The following is a 13094-nucleotide window of genomic DNA, read 5'->3' on the forward strand; positions in this document are numbered from 1 at the left end:
TTACAAGGCAGACGCACTACCAACTAAGCTAACTAGGCTGGCTCTTATTTATTACATGTTCTTATAATATAAGATTGCCTATCAAAAAAAATAACGAATGAATGAAACTTACAACAAATGGGAACACGAACACGCTCTTACCTACCTCCTGAACCAAAACGGTTCACGGTTAGTGTGAACGAATTATCATCCCACGGAAAGCACTTACCGTTTTCCCACGGAAGGCACTTACCGTCATCCCACGGAAGGCACTTACCGTTTTCCCACGGAAGGCACTTACCGTCATCCCACGGAAGGCACTTACCGTTTTCTGACCAACTTGAATAGGCAAACATGTTTCCGTCCGAGCTGAATGCAGTGTCTATAATACTCCAGCCCACATCCAGACCATTGATCTTACGCAGTAATGTGTAGTCACTGTGTGATGTGTCATACAGACGCATTGTCTTGTCTGAAAACAACAAGAAAATACTTTTAGCTAAATGCAGTGTCTATAATACTCCAGCCTTCATCCAGAAAAACAACAAGAAAATGGTCTTACTTTGTCTGAAAACAAGAAAAAAATACTTTCAGTCAGCCTAGTTAGCTTGCAAGGTAATGCTCGTGAATTTTAAGCGGTAAGGCCCGGCGCACATTGAGACGCAGCTACGCAGCACAGTCACGCAGCACAGCAAAGCAGTTTTTGTAAACCATTGGATTCAATACGTCTTACTTTGTCTGAAAACAAAATGTTGCTTAACCTCAGTGATCCGTCGAGAGTTGGTCTATTGACTATTCAACGTCCCATTGCCTCAAGCTAAAACAGGAGCACCTGAAAGTCGTAATTTCCTACGCAGTAGGTAACTTGCAAAGCGCTGGTGCTCCAACACTTTCTCTTGTGAACGGATCTTTTTTCTAAAAAAAAAAAAAAAAAAAAAAAGCTGGAAGTAAAGACTTCTGTGACTGTCCCAATGTTGGTATGAGGGCCATCGGCTTTAATAAACGCCCTATGTCACTGCGACCTTGTTAGATCTTCTGTGACTGTCCCAATGTTGGTATGAGGGCCATCGGCTTTAATAAACGCCCTATGTCACTGCGACCTTGTTAGATCTTCTGTGACTGTCCCAATGTTTCCCTTTTCAGTCTCACACAGGGCCTATTTAAGGGGGGCCCGGGCACGATTGGTCAATCTACCAATCCGCATCGCCGTTTGCCTTGAGGAAAACGAAATCCTTCCCGTTCAGATTCATGATACCGTCCTTTAAATAGAACTTCCACTTGTTACGGGACCGTGTGATCTTGTCGTACTGACATACGACTATGTTGTCGGTGTCAAACAGGGCGGGGTCCTCTTCACTCACGTCGTCACTCGAGTTCAGGGGTTCGTCTTCGATCCCTGTGGGCGGAGAGAAAAAATAATCTTAATGAACTATGGAAAAAAAAATCTTTTTTAAGAGGCTAGATAGAGGGAGGGAACTGTAAGTGCTAAGGTCTTATCGTCCCAAAAGCGACGAGAGAAGGAAGAAATGATAGGAAAAAAGCCAACCGTTCCGAGAACGAACCTTATCTGTTCAGGATGAAATTCGGCTCGAACTGAAATCGAACCCACGACCTAGCGCTTACAAGGCAGACGCGCTACCAACCAATCTAACTACACGGGCTGGAGGGATGAAAACTGTCAATGCATCTCCCGAAATTTCCAGAGTTAATGACAATGTGTCCCATGTCTTCAAATAACCAAAGTCTCATCTCACCTTCATTTTCTTCATTCTCATCATCGTCGTCATCAATGTCCTGATCATCATCGTCATCGTCTTCATCATCATCGTCCTTGTCATCATCATCGTCATCGTCATCATCATCGGACGTATCATGCGCCCCGTCATACTGAGGGAACACGGGCTTAGTGTCCAACTGTTGCTGCTGCAATTGTTGCTGCTGGGCTTGCTGCTGCTGGAGTAGCACAACATTGTCGACATGTTGCTGAAGCAGAACGGTGGCCACGTCTGTGGGAACGCTCATGGCTGCTGTGATCACACTTCCGCCTGAAACAGTCACAACCAACTTCAGTGATGTAGTGGTTAGCGCGGTGAACTTCGGATCTGGAGGTTGATGGTTCAAGTCCAAGTCAAGCCATAAAATTTAGCGTAGTGCCTTAAGCGGGGAACCACATTTGTGACGAGCATTTATGCTTAACACAATTAAAATTCCAGTCACAACAAATGTGTAAACAATGTGTAACAATGTGATGTGTACCATTCTTTGAATTTTCTGTGCCAAATTTCATCAAAATGCCATCAGTGGTTACAGTGGAACATTCAAACATCTAAACAATCTAAACCAAATGCAAAACTGTCGAGTTAAAACGTAGACCTCACTATTGTTTGGTGAAAAATACCTGTTCATTGGTCCAAGTAAGTTAGTAAGTGAGAAACAATTGTTTTTCGTTTTGAGCGGTTTGTCCGACCTCAATTGAATGTCACAAAAATGTTCAACACATAAACGAAATCTGATCATAAAAATTTCAAGCCTGATAGGGCCTTCTTTTTAGTGAGGTCTAGAGTTCGCTGTTTTATAAGTAAGTATTAAATATGAGGCTTTCTTATGACTAAGTACAGCTTGAAAATTTATTGTACCTATTTTTTAATTACTACAAAGAGGTGGACCTTTACTATCTAAAACTAAAATTATAATGGAACCTAGTAGTACACCCAACAAACCTAGAATTATTTGTGCCTAAATAAAATAAAATATGATAAAATGGGAAAGAGATTGGTATACCGAGAACTGACTGCAGCTGGTTGCCCTGTAATGTTGAAGCAGGGACCTGAATGGTGACCACCCGACCCTCACGGTTAGTAGACCCATGTTGTGCTGGCAATGTAATCTGAATGGGGATTTTCTTGTTCAAATCTTGAGCGAGTGAATTCAGGTTGGAACTTGGTGCTTGTTGTTGCTGAGGTGGAGGGGGTACTTGTTGATGTTGTGAAACGGCTTGCTGGTGCTGTAAAAGCAAACAATGTTCATGCATGAGCATATTTTATTTAGATACCTCAGCTGGGATTGAACCCTCCTGTGTATCAGATGTCTGGACTCCTACATGACCACTGAGGCAAGTTATTGTCCTCTCAAGGCTGTACACACCTCGAAATAACCTACATCATGCTTTGACTCTCAATTTCCTGCTTCTCTTTATTTCGCCAGTCTAGTTAGCTTGGAGGGTAGCGCGTCTGCCTTGTAAGCGCTAGGCCGCGGGTTCGATTCCCGCCCGGGGAGGACATTATCCTGATGGGATAATGTTCGTTCTCGGAACGGCTGGCTTTCTCCTACCCTGCATTCCTTTTCTCTTCGATTTGGGGACGATAAGATCTTAACAGTTACAGTTCCCTCTGTCAAACCTCTTCTTGTACTCTTTTTAATTTCAATCCTTTTAATAAAGTTTAACCAGGGTAGGAATTGAACCCATGATCTAGCACTTACAAGACAGGTAACTAGGCTGGCAACCTGAGGTTTAAATGTTAAAACAATGTGTTTTGATTTTAACCCCTTATGCCCCATCTTACCACAGAGAGTTTTCAGTTAATCCAGAGTTTAAGAAGTACTGGCCTGTGTAAATCAAAAGGGTGACATCAAAGAAGACACTTGACACAGTGTTGACTTCTCAGTGGTTGGCCATTAATAACTTTACTATACACACCTTAACCGGTTGTTGCTGTTGTTGGATAGGAGGTTGAGATTGTTGAGGTTGCTGCTGTTGAGTCTGCTGCCGTGGCTGTTGATACACTTGAACAGTTTTCTGATCGGGTAACTTGTGGGTTTCTTCAACAAAATAGTATTGACCGGGGATTAGAATACCCACTAACAATATACCTAGGTATTTAAACTTAACTGATAACTTTCTAACAAATCGTATTCAAGCTATTGCTTATTTTTCAATTGTTTTTGATGGGATAGGTACCTACTGTGTTACAAAAGATGTTGTAATCATACCCAGTGAATCATGCTTACTACAATTATTTGTTAGGTTTATATTAGACATCCTATGTATTAACATTATTCTTACCATTTATTACTTTTATTTTTATTGGATACTTGTGTTTTCTTCTCCGACTTGAGTTTTGCCTACTTTTTAGGCTTCTTTATGGGAAATGAGTTGAAAAAAAAAAAAAAAAAAAAAAAAAAAAGGGGTTTACGACAATGAAAAATAAAAAAAGGAGCTGTCACAAATGATTAGTGACCAGTGTTATTATAGGGTTAGGTTAAACGCAAAAAGGCCCTTTCACAAATGAGCCGAGACCAGTGTTTATTATAAGGTTTATGTTAAACACTAAAAGGAGCTTTCTCATTGTCGTGGCTTCTTAATAATTCCCTGACTCTTTCCTCTGCAGATACGTGCTCATGAGTCTGGAGGCGATGAACCAAATCCTGCTCTCCTGTCACGCCCACGCCCTCAACCTGTTCATCCAGCTAAAAACCAGCATCATAGGCTGACAGAGCTACTCAAACATTTCTCAACCTTTCTTTATTCCAGGGATCACCAACCCGTTGATCACACGAGCTTCTGGTAGCTCACAAGAGGTTTTCTGATAGCTTGCAGCTCATGATCAGCAGCACAAATTGAGAGCAACTCTACTTAGAACCAAAAAATTATTTTGTTACATTATAAATTTCTGAATCTCAGGCTAAAGGTAGCTCACCTGGTCATTTGAGTAGCTTGTGACCCATAAAAGGTTAATGACCCCTATATTATAGCTATATTAAAAAGCTGTAGTCCAGCTACCAACCATTGTTAACACATTAGATCAGTGTTTCTTAATTGGTGTTCCGCGGAACCTAGGGGTTCCGCGAGCTGACGGCAAGGGTTCCGCGAGATATTTTCGAAAAATCATACACTAGATAAAATTCAATTTCAAAACGACCATCTTAGACTAGGTAGGTATTTCATCTTATACAGCTTTTTTTTAGAGGTTTGATAGAGGGAACTGTTTTTAATTTCAATCCTTTTATTTTCATCTTCACTTTTTTTTTCTCACGTCAGGTGCTCATCAACAACATCTACCCACCAAATCCCGAGGAAGGCCTAATCAAGAACAACATGGACAAGTTGACATTCTACGCTTTGTCTTCACCGGAGAAATTAGACCGCATTGGAGATTATCTGTACGAAACTGCCAGTCGGGACATCTCGCGAAAAAGAACACAGTAGGTTATTCCAGTTTTTTTCTCACTTCAGGTGCTCATCAACAATATCTACCCACCAAATCCCGAGGAAGGCCTAATCAAGAACAACATGGACAAGTTGACATTCTACGCTCTATCGTCGCCGGAGAAATTAGACCGCATTGGAGATTATCTGTACGAAACTGCCAGTCGGGACATCTCGCGAAAAAGAACACAGTAGGTTATTCCAGCCTTTTTTTCTTTTTCGTCTTCTTCTTTTTCCTTTTAAAACAGAGACAAACCTTTCAACTAGTAAGCCCCGGACTTGTAGTCTTTGTTGAAGTTCACTTTGGGTGTTTTCTTGTCAGCCTAGTTAGCGTGGAAGGTCACGTGCCTGCCTTGTAAGCGTTAAGTCGCGGGTTCGGTTCCAGCCGAGGTCCTGTCTTCCGTCTCGGGGCGATAAGTGATGGGTATTTATAGTTTACTAAGCCCCGGACTTGTAGTCTTTGTTGAAGTTCACTTTGGGTGTTTTCTTGCCAGCCTAGTTAGCGTGGAAGGTAAGGAGAGTGCATTGTAAGTGTTAGGTCGCGAGTTCTATTTCCGACGAGGTCATACCTTTTCTTTCGTCTCGGGACGATAAGACCTTCGCTGTTACAATTCCCTCTATCAAACCTCTTGGGAAAAAAGTGAGGCTTCTAAAACTCGAGTTGTTTTTACTTTCCTTTTTCTGTTCTAATTTTGACTATTGGTACTAGTTCAGAAGCCAAATAATAAAAAATATAGGTATATATATTTAAAAAAAGAGCTGTCACTTTGTCACAAATGATCAGTGACCAGTGTTTAATATAGGGTTAGGTTGAACACAAAAAGGAGCTTTCTCATTGTCGTGGCTTCTGAATAATTCCCTGACTCTTTCCTCTGCAGATACGTGCTGATGAGTCTGGAGGCGATGAACCAAATCCTGCTCTCCTGTCACGCGCACGCCCTCAACCTGTTCATCGAGAGTTTCCTCAAGCTCATCCGGAAGTTTACAAAAAAAAGTCCATTACATTCCCGTAAAAAAATACTAGAATGTTTCCTCTATCAAACATTCTGGAAAAAAACTGAGGCTTCTAAAACTTGTTGTTTTTCCTGCCCTAATTTTGACTATAAGTGCTAGTTCAGAAGCCACGACAATGAAAAATAAAAAAAGGAGCGACACAAATGATTAGTGACCAGTGTTATTATAGGGTTAGGTTAAACGCAAAAAGGCCCTTCCACAAATGAGCCGAGACCAGTGTTTATTATAAGGTTATGTTAAACACTAAAAGGAGCTTCCTCATTGTCGTGGCTTCTGAATAATTCCCTGACTATTTCCTCTGCAGATACGTGCTCATGAGTCTGGAGGCGATGAACCAAATCCTGCTCTCCTGTCACGCCCACGCCCTCAACCTGTTCATCCTGTGACCCATAAAAGGTTAATGACCCTTACATTATAGCTATATTAAAAAGCTGTAGTCCAGCTACCAACCATTGTTAACACATTAAATATCCACCAACAGCCCAGAAAGTTGGTGAGACTTTCTTGGATAGCTTACAAAGGTGCATTTTGTCCAACCGGACTAGAATGTTACTCAACGCCATTGGTGATTACAAGACGCCCATAGCCAGACTGCCTCCTGTCCTCACCATATCCAGTCAATACTTAGGTCATGGTTACATACCAGGTTGGGTTAGGCAAGGTTGGTAAACTAACCTGGCTTTTAACCTTTTGCGGACAGATTCATGTGTCACATGAAATCATGGTTCCGCCATTATGGTAGGAGAAATATAACTTAAATCTGGCGAAGCTCATCCAGAAGCTCCTGGAATGCCATGAGCATGTCCTGCAGATCCTGGCTACCCAGTCGTTCGTCAAGTATGCTAACATAGAAGAGGACACGCCCAGTTATCATAGGCGATATGACTTCTTCATCTCCAAATTCTCGTCCATGTGTCACGACTCGGATGTGGAGTTGAGGATGGCTGGGATTAGCGGCATACAAGGTACGTCACGCGTATTGCACGCGGGAGACCGGGGTTCGAGAATTCTGTATTGGATAATCATAATCAGTTATCAGGTTATCACATATGGACTCGATTCCTATAGGGCTGTAGGCATAGGAACTTTTCGTTTTGAAGATAAAAAATAAGAAGAAAAAAAAATCCGCATTTAATATTTTGTAGCGAGAAGAGACAATACTTTCCATTAAGCTGCTAGATTAACATAAGAACACCAGAATATATTTCCTTTTTTCCAATCAAAATACCTGCACATTTTTTTATTTTTTTTTTTTCTACTCCGGTTTTCGAAACCATGACTGTCAGCATGACAAGCAAGGGCGTTAATCCTTATTTTCTCTCCATAATCCTTATTTTCTATTGCAGGCATAATTCGTAAGACAGTATCCGACGATTTGGCGGATAACATATGGAAGTCTCATCATTTAGACAAGGTGATACCTTCCCTCCTGTATAACATGCATCATGAAATGACTAGCGATGGATCTCAGATGGCGGAGACCTGCCTACGAGAACGATACCTTCCCTCCTGTATAACATGCATCATGAAATGACTAGCGATGGATCTCAGATGGCGGAGACCTGCCTACGAGAACTCATAGGTAAGAAGTTTTTTTTATGTTTGATAGAGAGAGCTGTAACTGCTAGGGTCTTATCGTCCCGAAATCGAAGAGAGAAGGAAGACAGGATAGGAGAAAGCCAGCCGTTCCAAGAACGAACATTTCTGAACCAGGTGTTTGAGAAACAGGAGACCATGCACCCCCCGCCTAGCGCCACCAAGCAGAACCCACCCATCTATGAGACACTGTTCCCGGAACTGTTCGCCTATTAGAATAAACGATCCTTATTCCCGGAACTGTTTGCCTATTAGAATAAACGGTACTTATTCCCGGAACTGTTTGCCTATTAGAATAAACGATCCTTATTCCCGGAACTGTTTGTCTATTAGAATAAACGGCACTTATTCCCGGAACTGTTTGCCTATTAGAATAAACAATCTTTATTCCCGGTTTTCTATGTAGACGGGATTTTATCAAGTAGATCAGAACTCCTTGTTTAATTACTTTCTGGTGTTCTCGTGTTGACCCAGCACCTGAATCGGAAGTATTGCATCTCTTATCGCCCATCTGATGAGGGACATACTTCGGGATGGGTATGCTACGACACAGACCACATGCGTCTAATGTAGCAGTTGTTTCATTGCTACGAAATAAAAACAGCTGTGAAACACTCTTTTTTTTTAATAATAATAATAATAAACAGTTGCTTCAGGACCGTAGTACTGGGACTGATTTAGGAACATTTCACTCTATGGACACATGTCCGAGAAAGAATCCTTTTCCCACTAGGAACGCTTGAAGTTACACCAGAAAAATCGATTTTCTCTCAACTTCAAGCGCTCCTGGCGGGGAGAAGATGTATTTCCGGACATGGGTCCATAGAGCGAAAAGTTCCAAATCAGTCCTAGGAACACGATCCTGGAGTTTGTCACACGGCTATTGAAACACCCTGTATAGATTCTGGAGCGAAAATTTCCAAATCAGTCCTAGGAACACGATCCTGAAGTTTGTCACACGGCTATTGAAACACCCTGTACAGATTCTGTTTGGTTATCGGGAGGTCGCGGGTTCGATACTTATCTAGTCCCAATATAGAAGACGATCTCAAATTTTTCTTCTTTCACAATTTTTTGCACTTGTTGGTTATTTTGCACTTGTTAGTGGTTAGCGGTGGATTTCGGATTTGGAGATTGGGGGTTCAAGTCCAAGTCGTAAAATTTAGCGAGCAAGGAACGAGATTTGTGGCTGACAGTCGTGCTATCGATATTGGTCAAGATATTGTTCTAGTATATACTCCTAAATCGAACTTTACACTAACCATATCTGATTTTCTTCCCCAGGCCGGGCCGCATTCGGACACGTCAAGGGCGTGGTTGGGCCCGTACTCAATCACCTAGACATGCATCGACTCTGGCCACCCAAGGACTTTGCCTATCAGGTGTTCCGTATCCTTGTGTTTTCCGTGCAGTCCCAATACTCCTACCTTATCATAGAATCTCTCCTAGGTATGTACGTACACAAACTGCTCTAACATCATATTATGCTTTTGTTTATCAAATCAAATCTCAAATTCTTTGTGGTAAAGCGGAGCTTTTCACAACTTTTGTGGATATCCAGTCGTGCTTAGACAATTTAAATTCCTTTTTATTTAGGTTTATAAATCTTGGTAGTTAGTCAATGGTTTGGTTTTAGATTTTAAGAAAAAGAAAACGTTTTAATTGTAATTGTTATTAGATGGTTTTTGTTTGTCTAGTAAAATACCTACGTCTAAAATATGAGTAACTGGTTTTATTGATATCTGTCCCAAAGAATATTTATTATGTATTAAGGATTTTGTTTGTTTGTTAATATGTTTGCCTTTTGTTGGATTTAAACTCTGAGGTTTTTGTTGTTCAAATTCTTAGGCTTTATTTACATACCTACTACCATTTTCCATGACTTCTTTTGTTCGTTTTAATAACCTGAATTAAAGGCTTGGAAAACTTGTACTTAAGGAACTGTTAGCCTTGAGGAACATGTATAAAAGCTTGGAAAAGCTTGTGTTCTTGGAACTGTTAGCCTAGGGTGCTCTTACACCTACTTGTATACTCTCTAATCCCATGACTTTCGATATGAATCAAATTGGCCTATTTCTGTTTAGAATACTTATAGTCAGCCTGTTCCCACTTGCCATTCGGAAAAAAACCGTGTCGTGAGTATGGGAAACAATCTCATTATTGCATTGCCCTACCAGGACATTCAGAAAAAAATCGGTAGAAACTCACAAGTGGGGACGGGCGTTCCACTCATTCCAATACTTTATTCTAAATTTTAGGTTGCGCGTTACCTTTTTAGACTTTATTTATAAATATAGCACTTTTGAAATTTTGGTTTGTGATGAAAATGACGTACGTGAGTTTTGATTTTCTCTAATTTAGACATTAGACCTAAGGGTAGCCAGCCTGCCTAGGTAGCGGGTTCAAATCCCGCGCGGGGCAGATTTTATCCCAAACAGGTGAAGTTCGTTCTCGGAACTGCTGGCTTTCTCCTATCCTATCATTCCTCGCTTTCGGGACGATAAAACCTCCCCACACTCCGACTCCACTGGTTATTCGGGACTGCTCAGTCCTCAGGTCTGGGTTCACAGGGGCAAAGTAGACTTGGGTGTGAGAGAGGCTGACGAGGACAGCTCGTGGAACGACTGATCCAGACATTGCTTCAGTTCTGCGTAGCTTACAACCAGCACACTCTGTTCATCACGTGACATGAGACAAATCTGAAATGAGAGCACAGTTCGTCCGGTGGTTGCTTCCCGTGCAGAAAATCCCGGGTTCGGTTCTCAGAATCAAGAAAAAAAAATTGCAATCGTATTTCTATTGAAGACGCGGTCAAACTTTCTTGACTTGGCGGGGCGGAGCGCTACTGCGCTCCTTAATATTTCAACTGCTAAATTGGTGTTTTCGTGTTGGCCCAACATCTAATCTAAATGGGAAGTATTGTGTCCTTTATTGTCCATCTGATGAGGGACATATTACGGGATGGGCATGCACATGCACAGACACCATAATGTACCAGTGGTTCCATAGCTACGAAATGTAAAAAAGGGGCTTTCCATTAAAAGTTTTCCGTAATTTATGTTGTCGTTTTGTCCGTATGACATTTTTTGCACATGTTCAACAAGTAAAGGACTCGATAGATTTCGGACTTACCTTTTCCTGTGTTCCAGCGTCTAGCTTGTTCAGACAATGTACGATGTGAGACATATCTAGCCAGGGTCTGCCGTCTTCTTGTTCAGGACCGTAGTACTGGGACTGATTCAGGAACATTTCACTCTATGGACACATGTCCGAAAAAAAAGCATCCTTTTCCCGCTAGGAAAGCTTGAAGTTGCACCAGAAAAATCGATTTTCTCTCAACTTCAAGCGCTCCTGGCGGGGAGAAGATGTATTTCCGGACATGGATCCATAGAGCGAAAAGTTCCAAATCAGTCCTAGGAACACGATCCTGGAGTTTGTCACACGGCTATTGAAACACCCTGTATAGATTCTGTTTGGTTATCGGGAGGTCGCGGGTTCGATACTTATCTAGTCCCAATACAGAAGACGATCTCAAATTTTTCTTCTTCTTTCACAATTTTTTGCACTTGTTGGTTATTTTGCACGTGTTAGTGGTAAGCGATGGATTTCGGATTTGGAGATTGGGGGTTCAAGTCCAAGTCGTAAAATTTAGCGAGCAAGGAACGAGATTTGTGGCTGACAGTCGTGCTTAGACAATTTAAATTCCTTTTTATTTAGGTTTATAAATCTTGGTAGTTAGTCAATGGTTTGGTTTTAGATTTTAAGAAAAAGAAAACGTTTTAATTGTAATTGTTATTAGATGGTTTTTGTTTGTCTAGTAAAATACCTACGTCTAAAATATGAGTAACTAGTTTTAATGATATTTGTCCCAAAGAATATTTATTATGTATTAAGGATTTTGTTTGTTTCCCCATTTAACTGCTGAATCAACAAGAGAATTGGGACAGAAAAGGGAAAGAACTGAGAAAGAAGGAAAGTGGAAAAAATTGGGACAGAAACGGGAAGACGATCTATTGGATAGGACAGATTTCTCTCACCTCCACAAGTCAACATGGCTTTAAACCTTAAACCTTGGTCCAGTATATTGAGTCTAAAAGACGTCCAGCTTGAAATAAAAAGGATAAAAAACTTTCCTTCAATACTGAGTAAGTTTTTGATCTGAGGAGGCGAACTTAAGGGTAAAAAAAGTACAGAAGAGAAAAACCAAATTTCTCTTAAAACAAAAGAGCCAAAAGTATTCATTGTTCATGACTTATTTAATTCAGAAGAAACCATCTATCCTGATCAAAACAAGCTGAAGCTTTTCAGTTCACACATACACTGGACTAATAACAGTATTGACAAAAGAGTAAAAAAAAGGAGACTAGAAAACATGACAAAAAAATCAGATGTTCGAAAAGATATATGTAAACGGTATTCTAGGGGTAACCGGAGCCTAAGTCCTTGGTTCGAATCTGCGGGTGTCCTAATTTATTACCCGTGTGCGGATGGCCTTACCCTTCCATTTTATGCTTATTGCTCATTTTATACTCATTTTATGTCTTGCTAGCTATTGTTTTATAAAGCACATTTGGGCATTATTTCAAATAATTAGAAAAATCATCCTATTATTTATTTATTTTTAATGTTTAAAAATCATCCCTGAAGGGCTAAAGGGGAAGCTTGAAGAATCTTAAAATAGGTTTAAAAAAGATTTTCTACTTTTTATTTAGACTGGTCATCCAGTTTTTTCAAAATGGCCTCAATCTACATATCTTCTACCTCTCCCATAATATTCTTTTTTAGACTCTCCTTAGGGCGCGTTTTCAAGGTTCAACTTTTTGCTTAACAAACTCATATTTGTTCCATTTGTTATTGAAAGTTAAATGAAAAGTGATGTGAGAAATTTCTTTTTTCGGGCAACTCTTTATTCAATTTTCAATACTTTTTATTTAACTTTCAACATTTTCCATTCACGTGAGATGAGAACTTTCTTTTCATTCAACTTTCAAAAACAAAGTTGAATAAATATGGTAAGAAACCAGGTAGTGTCAAAGTAGATTCATAAAAAAAAGAAAAAAAAAAATGTAAAAGGGTGCTTTCATTCTTGAAAAGCAAGAAGTACTAGTTATAAGTAGTTCAGTTGCCAAACATACCTACTAGATGATTTCCTTCTAGCCAGTTATGATAATAGCTAATAAGTCCAAATGTACCCTTGTTCCATGTACTTAAAACATGCTTGATACATACTAATCATCATTTCAAGGTACTCCAGTCAAGTCTAGTATTTCCAATGTGTATGCTTAGCAATTAATAGACA

General features: G+C 40.4%; 2 protein-coding genes and 1 long non-coding RNA gene across 3 annotated transcripts in view; all 3 read right to left on the reverse strand.

Moving 5' to 3' along the window:
- The window catches only part of LOC103520213, a 12911-nt gene extending 8532 nt beyond the window's left edge, over positions 1 to 4379 (reverse strand). The window contains exons 1-7 of the mRNA XM_026831424.1: positions 4376 to 4379; positions 3677 to 3798; positions 2761 to 2983; positions 1734 to 2024; positions 1174 to 1375; positions 935 to 942; positions 305 to 451 (exon numbers count right to left, since the gene is read on the reverse strand). Of these exons, the coding sequence (XP_026687225.1) occupies positions 305 to 451; positions 935 to 942; positions 1174 to 1375; positions 1734 to 2024; positions 2761 to 2983; positions 3677 to 3798; positions 4376 to 4379 (997 nt within the window). The remainder of the gene's footprint in view (positions 1 to 304; positions 452 to 934; positions 943 to 1173; positions 1376 to 1733; positions 2025 to 2760; positions 2984 to 3676; positions 3799 to 4375) is intronic.
- On the reverse strand, positions 312 to 876 carry LOC113471937. Its single transcript, XR_003394446.1, has 2 exons — positions 706 to 876; positions 312 to 471 (listed from the first exon to the last, which is right to left on the reverse strand). It is a non-coding gene; the product is annotated as an uncharacterized LOC113471937 (long non-coding RNA).
- Positions 4380 to 10352: 5973 nt separating the features above from the next.
- Positions 10353 to 11003, reverse strand: LOC103520212 (PAN2-PAN3 deadenylation complex subunit PAN3-like). Its single transcript, XM_008485305.3, has 2 exons — positions 10928 to 11003; positions 10353 to 10494 (listed from the first exon to the last, which is right to left on the reverse strand). Exons 1-2 carry the CDS (start codon positions 10979 to 10981, stop codon positions 10360 to 10362), a joined length of 189 nt encoding a protein of 62 aa, XP_008483527.1. The 5' UTR covers positions 10982 to 11003; the 3' UTR covers positions 10353 to 10359.
- Positions 11004 to 13094: the final 2091 nt, after the last annotated feature.

The sequence above is a fragment of the Diaphorina citri genome, unplaced genomic scaffold, assembly GCF_000475195.1.
Source record: "Diaphorina citri unplaced genomic scaffold, Diaci psyllid genome assembly version 1.1 scaffold3327, whole genome shotgun sequence".
Taxonomy (NCBI): Eukaryota; Metazoa; Arthropoda; class Insecta; order Hemiptera; family Psyllidae; genus Diaphorina; species Diaphorina citri.